Below are 21,626 nucleotides of genomic sequence, written 5' to 3'. Positions count from 1 at the left end.
TGCACCCTCCGGGGTTCACGTCCAAATTCAACGTTTGGAATGGGAGGGGTGCACGGTGCTGGGTGTGTGTGGGGCGGGGGGGGGGGTCAACCGCACCCCTTTGAACCGCGCCGGGCGCTACTCTTTAATGTGACAAACGACGAAACTGCCGCAAAATTCTCTGCGGGCTACATGCGCAGAAATTAAAACATCCCGTTTCCATCCAGGACTGACTAATCTCCGGCGAAAAAAAGTCATTAATATAACATCAACGCTATTTTAGAAAAGTACAATAAATCAGCTGCGTTAAAAACGGTAAGCGGCTTGCTGCTCTGAACTAGCACGGCTTTTAATTTCATTCGAGGCCGTGGCTGCCAGTCACGCACGATGCTCTTTTTTTGAAAGAGGGTCTGAAAGAGATGTAAATATGTTTTTTAAAACTCTCCCTAAACGGAAACGTTTGCTGGGGCTGTAGCCGTGGCTGCGGCCTGTCTTACGTCTGCCCTGCCGGAGGAGTGCGCCTCCTGTACAGGGTGCAGATAAGAGGCGCTGGAGTGCGTCTGAGTGCAGAACTGCAGCGTTAGCTAGCCTAGCCTGTTCGCAATGCGTTTTAAATGGGCCCGCGCAACGGCGCGTAGGCTGGGGGCACAGATGCGTACGCGCAAGCACTAACGCACGCATAGACACACACACACACTCACACGCGCATACACACACACACACACACACACACAACTCCTGTGTATATACGCGCACACACACAACCGTGCTTACACACACACAGACATACGTGCATGCACACACACACACCCAACGACACGCACACACACACACGCACATAGACAGACGCGCACACACACACACACTCCCGTACACACACACACACAGACACACACACACTCCTGTGCAAACACAAACACACACATACACACAGATGTGCACACACTCCTGTGCATATGTGCACGCGCGCACACACTCATATGCATACACATACAGCTCATTATAAAACAAATAATGTGCGGTATAATGAAGATGGTGACAATGAGGACGAAGATAATGACGATCATATTATTATGACTATCAAACCGTTTCGCAATTTCGCTCATTTGAATAACACGTTAAAAAAATCAAGACAGCAACAATGCGCAGTGTGAAATCGTTAAAAACATTGTGAAACACGCAATACCAGAGGGCGGGAAAAAAATGCATCATCACAGGGATTTTTGAAAGAGGTGCGAGTAAATTAGGAAAACAAAGAAACCAGATGAGCCCCAGCCTGCAGCAAACTGTGTAGAGAGTTAGAGGTTTAGAAATGAAGTGTTACTTAAAGCAGCTTCTGCTGTCATTAGATAAAAGTGTAATAAGAGAGAGAGAGTCCTGCGCCTGGTAAACAAACAAAAAACAGCACACAGGGCCCGATCTTTCTCCAGAAACGCACACAAACGATCGGTCTGGGACATGTTTGAGACTCGAGTGGTTTCGTTTTTAACGCACCCCTTACGCTTTTCGAGAAAACGTATTTTCGCAGAGACGCCAGAGCGCCTGTGCCCCCCCCATCCCCCACTCCCCGTGGACAGATCAGAGCGCTCGGCGATGGAAGAGCGGCGATCGAGGCGATCGAGACGAACGTGAGCGCGCGGGGCAGTTTATAGCGCTCAGATCCGCTGCATGCGAGGCCTTCCGTTTGTCTTCCATTTATCTGCCCAGCCCTTTCTTCTAAAGGTTTCATGCGGGCAGAACGGGCTTGAGATTTTACCATAGACGTCCACGCACCACTAGAGTTCCTTCCTGCCGAGCCACATCCCCGCGCAGCACCTGAAGCCCCCTCAGTACCGACGGTCCGAACTGCTACCCGTGCGGCTTCGCTGCCATTGCTGAAGCGCGTGGCGCGGTTTCTGGAACGCGGCTGTGATTGGCCCGTGGTGTAACGGCAGTTTAACTCAAAGGCGTCGTTGGGGGGAACGCGAGGTTTCGGACGAAGAGAAAGCAGGAGAGAGCAGGATTTAAATCACTGGGAGAACGCGAGCGGGGAGACGCTGACTGTACCGTCACCTCACACACCCATTCCCTTAATGTATACCTCTCCCCAGCTCCCCCATTCTGTGGGACGACACCTCACTGCTGTCTGAACAGTTCACACACAGAAACACACACACACACACATGCACACAAACACGCACATGCTGGTGCGCACACACACACACACGCAAACACTCACAATAACACACACACTCAATGTTTTTTTTTAAATAATGAAAACTAGCATTTCTGCAATCATCTCACCTTGATAACAGGTCTGATGACAGTAAGAAGAGTTCTGTAACTAAATCCCTGCAGGCAGGGTGTTATAATACAGTATATTGCTGACTTGTCATTGTATTCTGTCAGTTGCAGTGATGGCTAATTATCATATTGTTGAACAGTTATTTATTTTTCCAATTGCTTTTTTGTTACAGGCTATTCATTGTTTTGCAGGCTGTTTATTAGACGGATGTTTATTGCTGGCTGCAGACTGACTGACTGGTTATTTCATTTCTGGCTTGATACTATTGTACTGTCTGTTTACTGCCTTTTTACTGTCAGCGAACAGTTTTTTTTTATTTTACTACCAGCTGCTACTGGCATTACTATATGGCTATTATCTTAATGTAACAGTAAAGTAATATGAGAGGATTATGCGCATACATCCAGACAGGTGCTGCTGGGTAAGGAAAAAAAGAATTCATTGAAGGATGTACAGTAATGTAGAACTACTTCGCTACAGTAAGCCAAGTGTTGTTTTGTTTTTTTGTTTTGTTTTGTTTTTGTTTTCCTGATAATTTCTTCGCCGGCCGATTTCCGCCGGCTCCCAATAAGCATCCATCCCAACGGCCCGGTTGCCGTGCCGACCGAGGCGCTGACAAGGACGTGTCCCCCCCCCCGACTGACACTTTATCACTCGTCAATTAGACAGGGACTCCGATCCGCGATCGATGCCGGCGAGGGCTCTGATTGGTGGTCGATAGGCGAACGATCGTCGGGCCCTTATCTCCTGGCCCTCAGAGCGCGTCTGAAGCACTGCCGGTATTGGACGCTTTTTTTTTTTTTTTTACCGCGGCTGGACGGCATTGTGAGAGGGAACAAGCGATGAGGGTTTTAGATAACGCTGAGAAGACTGGGGGGGGGGGGAGAGGGGGGAGGGTCAAAGCAGGCATTTTCCTGTCAGACAGATGGTCTTGCTTAAGGCACCAGTGTCTCAGGGAGCTCGGTCTGCTCTCTCTCTCTCTCTCTCTCTCTCTCTCCCCCTCCCTCTCTCTCTCCCACTCTCTCTCTCTCTCTGTTTCCCCCTCCGCTCTCTGACTCTGACTGTTTCTCCAGAGTGTGTATGATAAGGTTGTAGTAACAGAGCCGAGTTATTTGAACAAACGTAAGAAAAGACGGGCGGCATCGTTTTGGGTTACGGCCTGTTTAGTTCCAGTGAAACACACGGGCGCATCTCAAGTCATAACTAAAGAAACAAACAGACGTCTCTGGGTTTTTAATGTATTTATTTTTATTTCTCTTACACATTTATAGTGTGTATGCTTCATGTATGCGAGCAGCTTAGCTTTTTTTGTGTTTTAAAACTTTTTTTTGAGCCTGTTGTGTTAATTAGTATTGCGTTTCTAATTTACCCGAAGATTAGATGAAATCCAGCTCAGTAAAAAACTGCAGGCGTATTTAACATCAAACACGGGGGGATCTTTTAGACGGGCGGACCACACACCCTTACAGTCGGGTTCAAGTCAAACAAGATGCTTTCCTGGGTTTACTGTTCCATTTCTAAAGCTCTCTCTCGTGTGTGTGTGTGTGTGTGTGCGTGCGTGTGTGTGTGTGCGTGTGTGCGTGTGTGTGTGTGTGTGTGTGTGTGTGCGTGTGTGTGTGTGTGTGTGTGTGTGTGCGTGTGTGTGTGTGTGTGTGTGTGTGTGTGTGTGTGTGTGTGTGTTGTGTGTGCGTGGCGTGTGTGTGTGTATGTGTGCGTGTGTGTGTGTGGTGCGTGTGATGGTGTTGGTTTGTGTGCGTGCGCGTGTGTGTATGTGTGCGTGCGTGTGTGTGTGTGTGCATGCGTGCGTGTGTGCGTGTGTGCGTGTGTGTGCGTGCGTGCATGCGTTTGTGTGTGTGCATGCGTGCGTGTATGTGTGCATGCGTGCGTGTGTGTGTGTGTGTGCGTGCATGCATGCGTATGTGTGTGTGTGTGCGTGCGCGTTTCTCCACGCAGTTTAACTTCGTGGGCAGGATCCTGGGACCGCGGGGCCTGACGGCGAAGCAGCTGGAGGCGGAGACGGGCTGCAAAATCATGGTTCGAGGGAAGGGATCCATGAGAGACAAGAAGAAGGTAAGAGCCGCGGCTCTGAATGATAATAACGCACCTGCGGCACGCTCCACGCAGAGCCTTTCACACAAGCTCCACCGCCCCACAGAGCTTCACACACAAAAGCGATTATAAAACAGGACGGGAAACAGCCGAGATGCGATACAATAATCAAGATACTCATCAGGATATATAAAAGTAAGCAGCAGGGATTACCCATCCATCCATCCATCCATCCACTCATTACCTGTACCCGCTTATCCTGGCGCAGGGTCGTGGGGGGTACTGGAGCCTATCCCAGCGTGCATTGGGCGAGAGGCGCAATAGGCCTTAATAAAATAAAATGAATAAGGAAAATAAGAGAGGGCAGGTAGTGATGTTATAAGATAAGACTATAATATCGTAATAATATTAAAAGAATCAGTCACGTAAAAAGAAGAGATATTAATGAATATGTAAAGCACCAGAGTCAGTCGCCCACAGGGTTCTGTGTGGGGTCTCCACTTCCCCGGGTCCAAATGCGATGCTGTCCTTAAAGCGTGAGAACAGGGTCCATTTTGGAGCCGTTAGGGTGATCAGTTTTGATTGCTACATACGGTGGGAAAATGTTCAGGGATAACATTTGCCCAAAAACAAAATGATTACGGGAGGTGAATCTGCTTCTCTGGGTTATGGTCACACAAAAAGAGACAAAGCAACTGAAACTGAAAAGCAGGGCGGTTCTTTTTTGTTTTAACGCTGAAGAAACAGTGAGGGACTAACGCGTGACGATCACGCAAGGCCCTCGTCAGTCCATCACCGAAACGCGTGTCTGTGTTCGTTTGACGTGCCTGGCGGAGCACAGCCAGGCCGGCGACCACAAGCACAACGGTTAGCGCTCCGCAGAGGAGCGGACTTCGGGGGCCAATGGGAAATGCCCCCGAGTCAGTCTGTGAGATCATCTCCACAGCTAACACCCGCACATTACCGCCAGCAAGGCACAAGGCTTGATTTTTTTATTATTCTTTTTTAAATATAAAAAACTACATCGCCGCAGCAACAGCAGAGCCGTCTCCTTGGAGACCGCGCACGATCCCAGGCTCCTTCGCTCCCGCCGGAAACGCCCGGAGCGGCGGTTAGGGAAATCGGAATAATAACCAGGAGGTTGCCAGTTCAAAGCCCCCCCCCCCCCGGAGCAGGGCGCTGCCGCCGCCGTCTTCTTGCCCTCGAGCGCCGGCACCTCGCCCAGCTGTGCAAACGGATCGTTTCGCGTAGCGTAACTTACGCAAGTCGCTCCAGGGGAGTCGGCCGAGAAAATAAACAAGGCGTAAAGTAAAGAAGCCTTCGTTCAAGCAGCATGGCGGCGCTGGGTCCCCCTCACACAGGAGGATTACACCCAGCCCCGTCAGGGGGGCGGGTCTGTTCGGCAGGCCGAACGGAACTCGTCTCTACTACCGCTGACAGAAATAGTGGCTTCAGGTGAAGCGTTTCTCTTGACGCTTTTTGTTTCTAATCAGGGAAAATCAGGAAAAGTGCAATTTACAAATACTTTTGCTGTCAATCTGTGTCTGTCTGTCTTCCTATCAAATATTTTTTTTATCTTAAGTAGCACGCAGAGGCGTTTTTGAAACGTACGGTCTGGATTTACCTGCAGCTCCGCACTGCTAAATCCTCTGTGTGAAATGAGTGGACTTTGATGGATTGATGCTGTTTGTCAGGCATTTGTTGTGCATTATTATACGTGTAGGACAGCTGATGCAGTGCCAAGCCCACACACATACACACACACGCGCACAAACAGAGTACTGTGCATACACACACACACACACACACACACAGACTGCACACACACACACACACACACACACACATACGTGCACACACACACACACACCAAGCACACACACACACACACACAAACAGAGTACTGTGCATACACACACACACACACACAACAAGTACTGTGCATACACACACACACACAACACACAAACAAGTACTGTGCACACACACACACAACACACACAACACACACAAGTACTGTGCACACACACACACAACAACACACAGAGTACTGTGCAACACACACACACACACCACACACACAAGTACTGTGCAACACACACACACACACACACACAAACAGAGTACTGTGCATCACACACACACACACACACACAAACAGAGTACTGTGCATACACACACACACACACACACAAACATAGTACTGTGCACACACACACACACTACACACACACACACAGAGTACTGTGCGCACACACACACACACACACACACACACAGAGTACTGTGCATACACACACACGCACACACACACATGTACGGCAACACACACACACACACACAACACAGAGTACTGTGTGCACACACACACGCACACACACAACATAGTACTGTGCAACACACACACACACACACACACACAGAGTACTGTGCATACACACACACAACCAACACACACACACACACACAAACAGAGTACTGTGCACACACACACACACACGCACACACACACACACACACACACACACGGTTCTCTGTCATGCGGTTCAGTGGACAGGCGAGCAGCACACCTTCCATACAAACAGGCAGGTTTTGCTGGTCTTATAAAACTCAGTCACCTTTCATTACAGACGATGGAGTCCATCCCACTGCCCCCGCATTACCACCACACGACTTTCTGTCTGTCCCTCTGAACGTTCACCACGGTTACGCCAAGTACATTAACTCTACCGGCAGCCCAGCTGCTTCAACGACCCTCACAAAGACCACTGCTGAACTCACATCCAATACAACACTCCACTCTCCACAGACAGACCTTGGATAGATGAGCAGACTGGTGGACCTATAGATAGATCAAATGAGAGAGCTTATTACGAAATTGTGGATTATTATGAAAATTTGTCACATGAAAATGTCTTCAAAACACACGAATGAAAAAGGGGAAACGTGTAAATAATGATTAAAAAGTCAGACAGTCGGGTGGGATAAGGCAACAGGAAGCCTGGTGATCACACGCAGATGACAGGCAGAGGTTGCAGATTTAGTGAGTATAGTGAGTATCAACCTGAGGCTAAAAGTGACGGCTGTCACAGAACTGGACTGGGCTTGGGAGACCCACTAAACGCCGCGGTGTGGTCCGAGGGGCCAGAGTTCCCGCTCAAGGGGCCCACCCTCCCGCTCGAGGGGCCCCGGACAGAGGGAGGGGAGGGAGGGAGGGGCCCACCCTCCCGCACCGTTATCTGGGAAATGCGGAGCACGCAGGGGAACACTAGAGAAAATAAATGACAGGTGTCCAAACATTGCCTTTGGCTAGAGGACGCGGCGGGGTATCGGAGAGCGGCCACGCCCGCCGCGGCGCACGCTGCGTCCCCGCTAACACGCCCTGCCGGCGGGGGGGGGGTCGCCGGCGGGGGGGCGGGGTCACTGGAGGCCCGGGGTCACGGGCAAGGAGGGGGTCGCATGGCGCAGGACTGTCCCCCCCCTCTCTCCAGTTCCGCGGCAAACGCTCAACCGCGTTAGGGTTCGTTAGGACGAAGCCGCGTCATGGAGACAGTTGCCGGGGATCTTCCGAACGCGTCGCCGTGGGGGCGAGGTTTCCGACGCCTTCGGCTCCGGCCCCCTTTGATATTTTTTTTGGTTTTTGCTTCCCCGTCTGTTTTTCACTCTGAGCTCGACTGAGACACACGCAGTAAAATGTCCAGTGTTAATTCCACTCTAACAGAGTACATACGAGTCCAACAGGGGCCATACGTACTCGGTAAAAGTTGGCTTAACACAGCACGTTTCACTGTGAAGCTACCCGTCTCCACATAGGTTTTCAAAGCCTAAACAGTGCTGATGAGGACATCTTATTTTGGTCTCATTCCCATCTTACACGTCTTATCAAGTGAGCAGGGTATGCTGACTGAAGGGCTTCCAGGCTGAGAGACTTTAACAAGTTACACAGCTTGGAACAGGCACAGACAGACGAGCACGCCAGAGCACACGCACGCAGACCCACGCACGCCGACGCACGCACGCACGCACACACACACACAGGAGGGCACTGTTACAGGCTTCTATTAGATTATTCTGGTGGGTTTGTGTCCTTGCCCTCTGTAGTGTTTTGGGGCACTGGTTCTCAAGACCCCTGTGTATGCCGTGTATTTATTCATGCTTAATTAAGATTGTTGAACATGTGTTTAACTTCTTTCACAATATTTCCTTATTAACTGAATGCAAGTTTGGCTCATTATTTATGATTTGTCTTTGAGTTCTTGTGTACTCCAAATTGTTAGTTTTTAGTGGCCATATGTCCACACTTTCACCAATTAGGAGCCTATTGATTCACCACAGTCTATAATTTGATCAGTTAATTTTTTTTACTTTAACCTCTTTTTACGTAATCGTTTGCAATATGGCACAACGAGCACAGTGCGAATATAAGACTTTTATTCTTCGCGCATAGCCATTAGCTATTTCTGACATAACGTGGCTAAAGAGGGTAAAAATAATCCCGCGAAACCAAATCGTCATTACTAAGAATGAAGAGGTTGTTAAAATTCCTGGATTGGAATTGCTGTCGTAACAGAAACCACCATACACAGGAGTCCCCCGGGACCGTGTTCGAGAGCCACTGTTTTAGGGCGTACACAAAATCTTTAAGCAACACAAAGGCGGTTAAAGTTAACAGATAAAGGAACAGACAGTTAAAGGAAATAGATTTGCCCTTGCAGCAAGTTAACCACAGAACAGTGATGTGCTCCTTTCGCCCGCTTTTATACAGACACACAATGACAGTGATTAAAACGACGTCTGACAGTGATAGAAAGTGGTAGTGATTTCTGCGACGTGTTACATCGTGTTCCAAAGGCAGACTAAACTAAGTGTTTTTTTTAATAGTGCGGTTTTGGTGGAACACAATGCCGGAGGAGTGCACTGCACTGGGAGAAACCCATCTGCTTGTTTGATAAAGGGAGTCGTGTTGCATTCGGGAATGGGTACAGCCAAAATATGAGATTGCATCTGGAATCGCACGTCGGGCCTTGCTAGGGCAGTGGCATTTACACAGTGGGTTTCCCAGCGTGCAGAGGGCCCGGAAGTGACAGCTGGTCCTTGAGCCAGGCTAGAATATGGAAGGACAACATCAGCTTAGGCCAGGCGACAGCAGAACAGTGGCTATGTTACAGATTGATTATGCCCCAGGGAGCCAGGCTAGAGTAATGGAGTGACAAGATCCCAGTGAGCTAGACTTGAGTAGCATAGTGAACGTGTCTCTCTCAATGAGGCTAGAATAGCAGTGGGACTGTGTCCCTGTGAGCCAGGCTAGAGTAGTGGAGTTACTATCTTCCTGTGAGGCAGGCCAGAGTAGTGGAACAACTATCTCACTGTGAGCCAAGCTAGAGTAGTGGAGCAAATAACTTCCTGTGAGGCAGGCTAGAGTAGTGGAGTGACTATCTCCCTGTGAGCCAAGCTAGAGTAGTGGAGCAACTAACTAACTTGGAGGCAGACTAGAGTGGTGGAGCAACCATCTTCCTGTGAGGCAGGCTAGAGTAGTGGAGCACCTATCGTCCTGTAAGGCAGGCTAGAGTAGTGAGGCAGGCTAGAGTAGTGGAGCGATAATCTTCCTGTGTGGCAGGCCAGAGTAGTGAGGCAGGCTAGAGTAGTGGAGCGCCTATCGTCCTGTGAGGCAGAGGCCAGAGTGACATCAGGTCAGGGCCCCGGGCGGTAGTGCGGTTGAAAAGCCCTGATTCGCTGATTGAAGCCTGGCTCAGCGTTCCAGCATCCGTTTCCCCCTCGCTGCAGTCCCGACAGCGGCCCGCATTGTGCAGCCATGTTATGAAAGGCTGCTCTGCCCAGTTATCTTCATTAATTCCGCATCCGCGGCCGCTATTAATAAAAGCGCCCCGGCCGGGCTCTGTGCCAGGCGGGAGGCTGTGTCACGGTCGCGCCAGTGTGGCTGTCTCCACCAGCGCTCTGTGAGCCGCCCCCCACCTCACTCCCCCCCCCCTCCCCCCCGCTGCACTGCCCAAACCAGCCCGTCAAACCTACAGGAGGCCCCGCTGTCCCCACCGGCCCCCACACCTGACCTCAGCTCAGCTCTGCACAGAGACGCGGCCTCTGCTTCTGTGCCAGAGAAGACTCCAGAAACGCTCCTTCCCTCAGCACAACTTTATATTCATCACACACACATACACACTTCACATACACACTTACATCTCACACAAACACACACACACACACACTAATTCACGCACACACGCGCACCACCATCACACACTCACACGTGTATACACACACACACTCACACACAGACACACACTCTCACTCTCACACTCTCACACACACACACACACACACACACATCCTCTCACTCACACTCTCACAGGCACACAGGAGCGAGGCGGGTGGAAATCGATGTGCGCAGACGGCAGGCGTAGCTCAGATTGGGGCCCGGCGAAGTGGTTCTGACAGTCATAATAACTGCGAACGCCGGCGAGCCCCGGTGCGAGGAGCAGGCCCGCCCTGACAGCCACGGTCAGAAAACGATGATGTCAACAGCAGAGAGGCAGCGGATCTCTGCTCTCCCCCCACGTCTCCCCCCCCCAGCCCCCCCCCCTGGCTGCGAGCACGCAGCGGGGCGATAACGCTCACCCCCCCCCCCCACTGCCCCCCCACTGCCCCCCCGTCAGCCTAAACGCCCAGCTTTGTTCACCGCTCCGGTTTGTACTCCTCCTGAGCTGCAGCCCTCGCTCCCTATCGATTACAGCTCCATTAAGCACATGCGCTATAATCCCCCGCGCAAGGCCTGTGGGAGTGTGTGTGTGTGTGTGTGTGTGTGTAACGGAGAGTGTGTGTGTGGGTGTGCATGTGTGTGTGTGTGTGTGTGTGGGAGAGTGTGTGTGTGCGTGTGTGAGTGTGGTGTGCGTGTGTGTGTGTAACGGAGTGTGTGTGTGTGTGGGTGCGGGTGTGTGTGTGTAAGGAAGACAGTGTGTGTTGCTTGTGTGCGCGTGGGTGGGAGAGTGTATGTGAGAGAGAGTGAGTGTGTGTGTGTGTGGGTGGGAGAGAGTGGGTGAGAGTGTGTGTGTGTGTGTGTGAGAGAGAGAGAGAGAGAGAGTGTGTGTGGGTGGGAGAGAGTGGGTGAGTGTGTGTGTGTGTGTTTGAGTGAGTGAAGCCCACGCGTGTGTACCTACTGAAGGAGGACAGAGCTGTGCCCGCGCGCTACAATAGCATTTTTATTTGACACGGGTCTTTGAATTAATAACCTGCGCGCGGCGCATGAAGTTAGCTTCCGGCTCACCTCTCAGCCAGAGCCGCGTAAATTTTTATAATGCTGCATTTTCAACACTCTTTCATTACAGCTGACTCACAAAGAACGAAAGTTGTACCCGTTCTGAACAAGGACACCTGGGGTATGAATAATGCCGTCTGAACTGAAGACGAGAATGAAAAAAGCCAATAGGCGCAATAATAAATACAAATACATAATTCAATAGCCTGTCTGCGCTACGGCTGAGTCTGAGCTCGTTAACGTCAGGGGAATGTGACTCTCCGATAAGGTGAATCCGTGGCGGAGAGCGTACAGCGTGTAAATAAGGTGAAGGTTCCGGAAGCTGGTGGCCCCTCCCACATTGGCTCAAGCACCAATGAACTTTCTGGGTTTTAACTCTTTCGATATTTAACCCCCCCTTCCCCCCATAGTTTCTCATCTGCGGTAACTTCCAACGACCATGTAAATTTACTTCTTTTTCGATAGCAATGTTTATTTTTCCTGAAAATATCATTTTTAGGGACTGCTGGGCATGTGCTCTCAAATCTCAATGGAGGATAAAATATTACCAAGAGCTTTAAATACATTACAAAGCACAAAGTACAAAAAACACCAAAAATGAAATTCCTCCTTCCAGGAGAAGAACAGCAATCTCTCAATCAAAACAGGTATTTTTTCAAATAGATTCTTCACAATTAATACAACAAGGAAACTGATATACAATATCGTTGATGCTGTATGGTGTAGAATTGGGTAATATTTAAGCACGGTTTGAAACTCTGCGGGGAAAACATTATGCAGTTCATAGAGTAGTGTGTTAGTCTGCATAGAGTCTGCATTTTAATATAATATGATTCATATCACCCGCTGATACCAATTGCCCTATTTCTGACACGTCTTTAGATTTCATTGGCCTCTTCTGAATATGCCATTACAGTAAAGGCATTTAAATATAGAGGAGTGCCTTTTTTCCTCATTTAATTTGCATTATTTTTCTGCAGTCCAATCTTGGGTTTTCCCAATAGGTCTTTATTTTTTATTTACCTTTTATTTGTTCAGGGAAAAGTCCAATCCAGACAAAAATCTTTTTTTTTTCTTTTTTTTTCAAGGCATCCTGGTAAAGAGGTTGCAGCACGCAGCACAAACTGACACAGTCCAACACAAAACAACAAGCGTGAAAAAAAAAAAGTGTCTCGATGATTCATCAGGCCCCCCCCCCCCCAACACCTTATCTGCCGGAGCAGGAGCACGTCAGATTGGGGGGGGGGGCAGAACGGTGCTGGCGATTAACGCGTGAATTCCAGTCAAAATCACCGAGCTGTGTTCAGGGGAAAGAGCTGCTCGGTCCCAAGAAAAATCACCCTCCCAACGCTTAAAGCGATTACTGCGATAGATGCGTTTCTGTGCGTCCGTGTGAAAACTATGACGTTCATGGACACTGACACCGAGTAGTAACGAGGCCTAAGGCATCCCTGGCATTTATAACAGTCGAGGCCCTTTGTCGCAAGTTTATCCACAGCCCCGAATAAATAATTGCCAATGTGCGCCCGTGCGTGCGAAACGCCAATCTGAGAGAATGTGAGCGGTAAGCGAACTGGAGCTGTAATCCCATTGGCTGACCGGACCAAGAACTCCGAGCCAGAATGCTGCATACGAGAGTTCTATCGCAAAATGCCCACTCATTTTTTATTTTATTTTTTTACCCATAAACCCTTTAAACAGAAGCTTTGATGTGGAGGAGATTTTCCACAATCAAGAAGTGGTCGGGACCCAGGAAAGAATAAGGCCCTCTCTCTTTCAGCTCACAAAGCTCTGAAGCCTGTGATCCTGAAGAGCCTCGAGTTGGGTTTGGGGGGGGGGGGGGGGAGCCAGGTGGTCCACATGCAGCTGTGCACCATTGTTGTTGTATAATACAGCTACAGGGTTGCAGGTTCAAATCTGGAGTGGGGCACTACAGTTCTGCTACTGAGAAAAGTGCTTCCGTGGAATTTCTTCCCTTTTCTTGGTTCCCAGTACATTTCTTGAAAGTCAGAGTAAACACTCCCAATGCCTTTCGCCCTCACTGTGTTCCTAAATTGATCAGCTTCCCGGCTCTCCCTGAAATGTTCATTTTCAGGCAAAAGGGGGAAAAAAATTTGTTTTCTTCTGTTTTCTTGTTCCCGCTTTAAAACTGTGTGAAATTTAAGGTTAATTTTACAAGGAAAATTTCGAGACTTAGGTTACATTTAGAACATTCATTGGTTGTTGTTATTCACATATATTATCCTCCTTAAAGTTTTTTCTTGACTAATTTATAACCACGAGGGGATATTACCAATATGTTTGTATTCAATATGCCTGGAACATTGTTCTGCAACTTTGACAGAAACTGTCCGATAAAAAAAGAAGTTTAGTCTGTTTATGCAGCTGTTTATGGAATGGTGGCTTTATCTCGCTATGACGAATGTAAACTGAACGTTTCCCAACATTCTCGCTGTGTTTCCCGCTCAAACTACAGTCACCCTGCTTGAGAGCGTCTGTTAAGCAGATGATTATTTTTTTTAAAAACACATTTTCCGTCCTGGCGTCAGTTTATTGCTTAAGGGGATGGCTGAGCCAAGGGCTACTGTAACACATTTCACAGAAAAGATTTTTTTTTTTTTAACTTTTTTTTTTTTTTCCCCCATTTCATTTGTCATATTTCACCCGTTTCCACGGTCACCGTTCCATTAGCTTGAGGTTAAGTGAAGTTGCCGTTCCCTCTGCCGGTGAGAATGTCGTTCCGGCACTTTTCTAACATTAGCATTTGCGTTTGGCCTCTAGGAGCTTTTGCGGCGAGCTTTCGCCGTTTTGTCCCGAGCTGACATGATCGCCCGCCGCTTCCCGGCTCACACCTGACAGTTCCTGCCGCAGGGCGACGCAGGGGCAGCGATTAACGCTACAGCGTACCCCGGTGGTGTCTGAGGCTTTACAAATCCTCTGCTACTTCCCTACCGCTGCTTCTCGGTTGTCCTGGTTACAAAACAAAGGCTTGTTATAGGCGAACAGGTGTACAGCGTCTGCATGCTTGACCAATCAGACTGAAATGAGGTGAAACTGTAATCTTGACACACTTTCACAATCACAGTCATGTGAACCATTTATTTATTGCTTATTTTTAATTTATCATTGTTACCAGCCAAATCATAACCTCAAACTCTAAACTCGGTAGCTCTATAGACAGGACCGGACCTGACCGGAATTATCCATGTTCTGATGAAAAAGTGAGAAGTACTGGCGTGGCCATCGGCGAACACAGGCAGACAAATATTGGTTCTTGATATCAGCCCCAGAATTTCCACATCAAGCACATCTCAATTTCCCCTACCCAACCATACCGCACTCCCCCCTCCCCCACCCCTCTGGTGGGAGAGAGAAAGGTCAGAGTTTGAGGAAGCAGTACCTGCTGCAGCTTACTGACTCATCCTGAGCAGGCTGGTATTACCCAGCCCTCCTCTGAGTGACAGATAGGGGGTGAGGAGAGGTGAGGGAGAGGGGGATGACTGTAATCAGCCTCTCCTGCGTGGTCACGGAGGGCTAAAACAAACGTCAACACAACAGAGCCCACCTCCACAGAGCCCACAGCCCACATCCCCAGAGACCCACATCCCCACAGCCCACATCCCCAGAGCCCACATCCCCAAAGCCCCAGAGCTCACATCCCCACAGCCTACGTCCCCACAGCCCAGAGCCCCACATCCCCAGAGCCCACATCCCCACAGCCTACGTCCCCAGAGTCCACATCCCCACAGCCCCAGAGCCCACATCCCCACAGCCTACGTCCCCAGAGCCCACATCCCCAGAGGGCCAGAGCTCCACATCCACAGACCAAGGCGGATCTTGTACGCCATTAATCGGAGGCGATGCAGGGTTTGGAGCCTAGGTCCTACAGTCAGCCAGAGAAACACTGTAGAGTTCCCAGCGTGATCCAGCTGTGTATTGCCTCTTTTCAGCAGCTCTCTCTTCCCCAACACCTCTCTTCCTTGCATATGTGGCAGCATTCCAAGGCTTTATTATTTATTAAATTCCTTCTTTTTCTCCGCCTTGATTATCATCTTCTGCTATTTGGAATCCCCTGTTTTTTCCCCCAAAATTCACCACTGTTTCATCCCAGTGAGTCGGTAGTGACTATTTTAGACCTGCAGCCCACAGGAGACCTAGTGCTGATTGGAGGAGACGTGCACCTCTCTGATTGGAGGAGAGGTGCACCTCTCTGATTGGAGGAGACGTGCACCTCTCTGACTGGAGGAGAGGTACATCTCTCTGACTGGAGGAGAGGTGCACCTCTCTGATTGGAGGAGACGTCCACCTCTCTGATTGGAGGAGGCGTGCACCTCTCTGATTGGAGGAGAGGTGCGTCACTCATGGACAACTCACACCTCACGAGTGCCCTGCACGTCACGGGGAGGAGCTTTGCGTCCCATTGCATCAAACCTGCAAATACTCTGTAGGTCCCCGCCTGCAGTCACGGCGAGCACCTTTAGCAAATGAGCCAGACTCCATGGGTTTATAAACACAGGCCACGCAGAGACATTCATTTCCACTTTAGCCGGTCAGGCTAAATAGTCCCCCCTGCGCTGCGCACGCACACAGAACCCTACTCACTGCTAATGGCTCCTTCCCCCGCCTGCTTGCTGACCGACACCCAGTCGCTCTTCTACTTGGCTGGCCCTCTAATGCACAGTGTCCCCCCAGGACGTTTAGAGAAAAAGAGACCTTAATATCCACCACCTGTGGTTTTAAAACAAGCTGAATTTAAAAAAAAAAAAAAAGAGAGAGAGCAAATACCTCTGAGAGAGTCCATTTGTAGCCAGCGCTGCAGAAACTCGGACACAATTTGTTTCAGTCTCCAGCCCGCACTTGTTGCACGATGTTTCATTGTGGATCTAGGTTGGCCACAGAATGAGGACAGTGCTGTAAAGAATTTTATTTTATTTTTTTTTTAACTCTAGTCTAATGTTGTCAGAGTAGCACAGGGCTTCTCTCCTTTACCTCACAAGCACCTTTTTTTCCCCCCAGGGATCAGAGTGACGTGTTTGCGCTCCCTACTTTTGAAGTTTGCACGAGGTGTGATTTAGAGAAGGCACAAAAGAAGCGAGATTGAAAAAAAAGAATATGTAGCTAAGAGGCCGACGTACTCGCGAAACCGTATTTGTGTTCGCTACCATCTCCTCTTCTTTTTCCACTGTCATCCCCCTTTCATACAGTCCCTTCAAAAGTCCTTTCTTCATCAGAGGCCTTTATTCCCGCAGCTGGGACTACAAAAGAAGCGGGATTTATGGGAACTGATTACCCAGCGACGGCGCGATGGCGTTGTGAGGAGTCGGGCGCTCGTTGGCGTTGCGAGGGGCCGGGTGCGCGGTGAACGGCATGGTGGGAAGGGGCGCGGCGGGGCCGCCGCGTTTCAAAGGCCTGATATTTCCCTTCTGCGGGAGCGTCGCCGGGGCAACCCGGCCTGTCATTTCATGTCGGGAGGCCGCTCGCCGCCGGGAGACGGGCCGGAACGCTACCTGGCCCCCGATGCGACGGTTGTCACGGTGACGGCTCCCCGCCCTGCCCCGGCTGTCCCGCGGGCGCCGCGGACGGCGAGCCGGAGGACAAACGGGGGGGGGCCCTGTGGTGACAGGGGGATTGGCACTTGGTACAGAAGAGAGGCTAAAGTTAAATAGGGCAGGAGAGAAACTTTCACTATAAAACGCCATTTACTGCTGTTTGCACGTACCTGCCTGCGCGTGCGTGCACGTGTGTGTGTGTGTGTGTGTGTGTGTGTGTGTGTGTGTACATGTTCGTGTGTATGTGTGCATGTGCACGTGCCTGTATGTGTGTGTGTACGTGTGTAGCGGTGTGTGTACGCGCTTGTGCGTGCATGTGTGTACGTGTGAGTTTTGCATCTGCTCTAATACAGACACTGGCACTGGTAGAAAAGTCCATCAGATCCACAGTATGTGGGAGGCTGTAGGTGAAAAGCACGCTGGGCCCTTTCTTGTGGCTTAGTTAAACTGCAGTCTCCACATAATATAAATATGGGTACATTTATGAAAAAAATATTTACATTCAGGCAGCGAACAGATGCTCTGGAACCACAGTGACTTATAAAAAGTGCAAACATAAGGGTTCAGCCAACAAACTAAGCTAATGCCGTGTGTGTGCGTGTGTGTATGTGCGTGTGTCTGCGTGTGAGTGGGCATTCTTATATAGTACTTAATTTAATTAAGTGAAAGTGTACAGGAGGAACAGGAGGACAAGGAAGCACCATTTTAATGATTTTTTCATTTTTAATGTTGTCAATCAAGACGCCGTTGCATTGGAAAGCCCTGTGCAGCCCTGACAGCGTAATAATGCATAATTGCCGGGCTCTAACGCTTAATCTTTAAAGCCCATCAGCCCCACAGTCGCAGAGCGCAGTAATAAATTCAGCGTTCAGGGTTACGTTATTTGTCGTAATATTTCATTCCGTTACTGCGACAGGCTCTGTGTGAGAAGGGGCTGTTTTTTTAATTCTGGCTGTGGCACTGCAGTCGGAAACGCTGGACGGACTGACTGACTGATCACAAGGTGCCACGGTTAACACATTAAGCCGTTAAGGGCTGAAATTTCACGTGTTAAAAGGACTGGATCTGTTGGAATATCGGGCGTAGCATTTTTACTGAAGGAAGTGCGGAGTTTACAGGTGGCAAACCGTGGAGTGGGGGGGCTGATGGGGGGGGGTAGGTGGATGTAGGGGGTGGTTTGGCAGGGCCTGCTGCTTATTCTTATTCGCAGTCCAGGTTTGAACGGGGCACGGGCTCTAGGCACAGGCGCCCACAGAGGCCAGTCAAGAAAACAAATCTTTTTTTTAAAATTATTTTCCTATTACTGTTTTATACGCGCTAATCTCCTTCCTTCCCTCGGCGGGCGTCGAACGCGAGTCGGGCGGGCGGCCGAACGCGTCCGCACGCCGACGACGTGTAAACAAGGTTCAGGAACGAGCGTAAATAAGGTTTCGCTCGGCGCGCGCGAACGACCGCGGCGGCGCTAATGACATCATTACGGCGCGCGAGAGAAAAAAAAGGCGGAAAATAAAAACAGGATTAGCATTTACATAAAAATAAACACGACGGCGCCGGGTTATTATCTGAATCCAGCGCGGCTAGGCTCTGCAGAACGGGGCCCGAGCATCGCTCAGCGCTTGGGCGAAGGCGTCGTCAACGCCAAACTGTTCCCATTAAACAGCTAGCTAGGGGTTAGCCGATAAATCGCAGGCACAAACAAGCGGAGTCGGCGACGTCGCGTGGCCTGCCCTCCTCTGCAGCGAGCCACGATTTTCATTGATTTTTTTATATTTGACGAAATCTGGAATTGGTACAACAACAAAAAAAAAAAAAGATCTACACGGGTGTTTGTGTCTTTAGAACCAGGGAAGGGTGCGTATCGAAGAATCCGTCTCTCGCGGCACAGTCCATCCAGGAACGCGGTTACCCGTGTACGTTAGCAGCTGCCATTACTCCACGGCTCAATCCATCAACTCAAATGGGGTTGTTTTCTTTTTTCCCCGGTATTTATTGATTCTGGAAAATCATAACTGTGTAGTGCTGTGTGACAACCCGTTTGTAAATCAGAGAAACAGTATATAAAAATAAAGACTGACTGATTGCTTGATTGAATTAGGATGTGATCATTTTTTTCTGATTGGTCACAGATGACATCACCCCCCCCTAATGGTCAGTGATGTGGGCTGACCTGCAGATGCCTGTAGATCAGGGTCTCCTGTAGATTAGTGTCTGAAACAGCGCCAGGCTCCGTCTGTTTCAGCCTCTCTGCTGTCCGCGCCCCGGGGCTCCCACCTGTCCTCCGGTTCTCCCTGCGGGCCCGGCCTTGGCTGACTTCCTTCCTGCGGCGGAGCGTCCTTCGCCGCCGCTTCTCGTCCCACGCCTCGCTCCCGAGGGGGGGTTTTTTCCGGAAGATCGCTCTTTTCCCCTTAACGTTTCGTCTCGTCCGTTCTGTTTGCGTAACGAGCTAGCGAGGGCGCACGCGCGGCTCAGACCGCGTTGTGAGGCCGCGTCGCGAGCCGTCTCCGCCGCCTCCGCCGCCGCCTTCCACTCGGGTCGTACAGGCCTCGTAAACGCGATTGAGAGTCGCTGAGGCGCGGCCTCTGCGCGTGGCGTCGCGTTGCGTCGGGGCAAGGCGTGGAACAATTCGTGCCCCGTACCCGTCCGCCCGCCTGCTTGCTCTCGCGCGGGACGGGCGACGCTCGGCGGCACGATGAAGCCCGATGATGATGAGGAGGAGGAGGAGGAGGAACGCTCGGACGGAAGGATTAGCGAAGGAGCGTGACAGATAGCCCGACGCAGCGGAGCGCGCCAGGGAGGCGAGCGCTCGGCACCTGCGAAGGGCTCTAATTTATTCGCGGTCCGTCTCCGCGCCTCTGTAAACAACACGTTGGAGGGAGACCGAGCGCCTCTCCTGCTCGACTGTGAAAGCAATAACACGCACTGAACAGGACCAGAGCTACACTGTCTGGGAGGTGTCGCTCAGCAAGGCCATTACTTTCTGCATATACGCGGTATGTACATAATTTACAAATAATGTGTCGGTTTCTCCTCGTTAAAACAAACAATAAAATGAACCGTGGTACTCATTTCATAGAAAGCTTTCTTTTCATTACCTTAGGCACATTTTAGGTTTGTCCATAGTTGTTGCTGATATTTTGACTATTGCAAAAACAAAAAGGACCATTTAATTACTTTCTTATGTAAGACAGTTGAGAGATCAGTCTTGGGTCTGTAACACTATTTGTTGTGCTTATCACTAATTGGTCTGCATTTGTGTTACATATATGGCTGCTGTTACATGGACAGGAAGACTGACTGATTAACACAGATTAATTATGCTGCGCTGAGGTCAAGGAGCCGAGGGTTGCTGGCTTAAGTCCCTGCTGAGGCAGTACTGCTATGCCTGCCAGGCAAGTCAGGTGTATGAGTGGAGAGCGTGAAGTGGGCTGGTCAGTGGCGTGAATGGCGAGCCGTGATGGGGGAATCAACAGACTTGTCCTGCTTCAGGTCACATGGGCCGAAACGGAACTTCCGTGGAAAAACAAAAACGCCGACTAAAAATGGCAGAATGGATAATTAATATCCGTCACTCGGTTCCGGTCTCAAAACTGCGTGCTTTTCAGCGCTCTGGCGTTTAAGGAGCGTGAGACCTTTGTTTATAAACACAATGGAGCAATTCACTATGGGGGCTGCTGGCTCCCTGGCTATGAAGTCTCTTTTTATGAAGGGGGGTGGGGGGTGGGGGGTGGGGGGTGGGGTTGGTGACTGTTCTCAGTCAGGTCACTGGTTTGACTTGAAGCCAAGGCATCCAAGTGCATGCAAAAACATTTTGCGCAAATCTACAATCACGACTCTCTTAGATTCCAAGAAGTGTGAATGACGTCCATTCAAAAAGGGCGACTTTGAAGCAGAGAGCCAGAAATCCCTGTATGCTCTGTTTATACTTTTAAAAATGCCATAGCCTTTTAAAAAGTGAATAACAAAAAAGTAAGTCATTGTAGAACAAACAAAATTAGACACATTCTTAATTTCCAAATCTTTTCATTTTAAACTTGCCCCTCCTTTTTTTCCTTTTGTCAGGGAGGTTCCCCCTAGATAACATATCTTACAAGTCACCAGCAGTTTGACGGTTGTTAGTAAGAGACGCGCCTCTCGGATGATGATTGGCTGTGCTGAAGTGCGTTGCGTGGCCTGCTGTGAGTTAGAGGAACGCGTACATTTCAGCTACCAAACTATCTGTGTAGCTATAGGAGTAATGGCGGCGGGGGGGAGGGGGGGGGGGGAGGCGGGGCAAAGGTGTCGTAAGACTGATGATTACAAAAGTGGAGCGTAAGAGTGTAAAAAGGGGAGCCGTGAAAGGCTTCGCTAATATGTCATGGATTGAATAAGCCCCAGTACTGGAGCTGCACTGTGACATGACTCCGCCATTCCGCTGTCAGGTTCGTAACTGAAAGGTTTCTCTCGCTCTCTTTGTTTTTCTTTTGCGACCGAAGGAGGAGCAGAACCGAGGGAAGCC

At 49.9% G+C, this 21,626-nt stretch overlaps 1 protein-coding gene and 1 long non-coding RNA gene across 6 annotated transcripts in view; one reads left to right on the top strand and one right to left on the bottom strand.

Moving 5' to 3' along the window:
• Positions 1-21,626, top strand: part of LOC135244831 (KH domain-containing RNA-binding protein QKI) — a 98,027-nt gene that overhangs the window by 39,133 nt on the left and 37,268 nt on the right. For all 5 annotated transcript variants that reach the window (XR_010327064.1, XM_064317419.1, XM_064317416.1 and 2 more), the window contains exons 3-4: positions 4,217-4,333; positions 21,604-21,626. The exon at positions 21,604-21,626 is cut by the window's right edge and continues 121 nt beyond it. Coding sequence is in view for 4 of the 5 variants with exons in the window: in XM_064317419.1 (XP_064173489.1) it covers positions 4,217-4,333; positions 21,604-21,626 (140 nt within the window). In the remaining variant the exon portion in view is untranslated. The remainder of the gene's footprint in view (positions 1-4,216; positions 4,334-21,603) is intronic.
• The window catches only part of LOC135244835 (uncharacterized), a 12,129-nt gene continuing 6,848 nt past the window's right edge, over positions 16,346-21,626 (bottom strand). The window contains exon 2 of the long non-coding RNA XR_010327067.1: positions 16,346-17,216. This is a non-coding gene — a long non-coding RNA (uncharacterized LOC135244835). The remainder of the gene's footprint in view (positions 17,217-21,626) is intronic.

This window comes from Anguilla rostrata, chromosome 18 (assembly GCF_018555375.3).
Source record: "Anguilla rostrata isolate EN2019 chromosome 18, ASM1855537v3, whole genome shotgun sequence".
NCBI lineage: Eukaryota > Metazoa > Chordata > Actinopteri > Anguilliformes > Anguillidae > Anguilla > Anguilla rostrata.
Note: the sequence above shows the minus strand (reverse complement) of the source record. Positions and strands in the feature narration are given on the sequence as shown.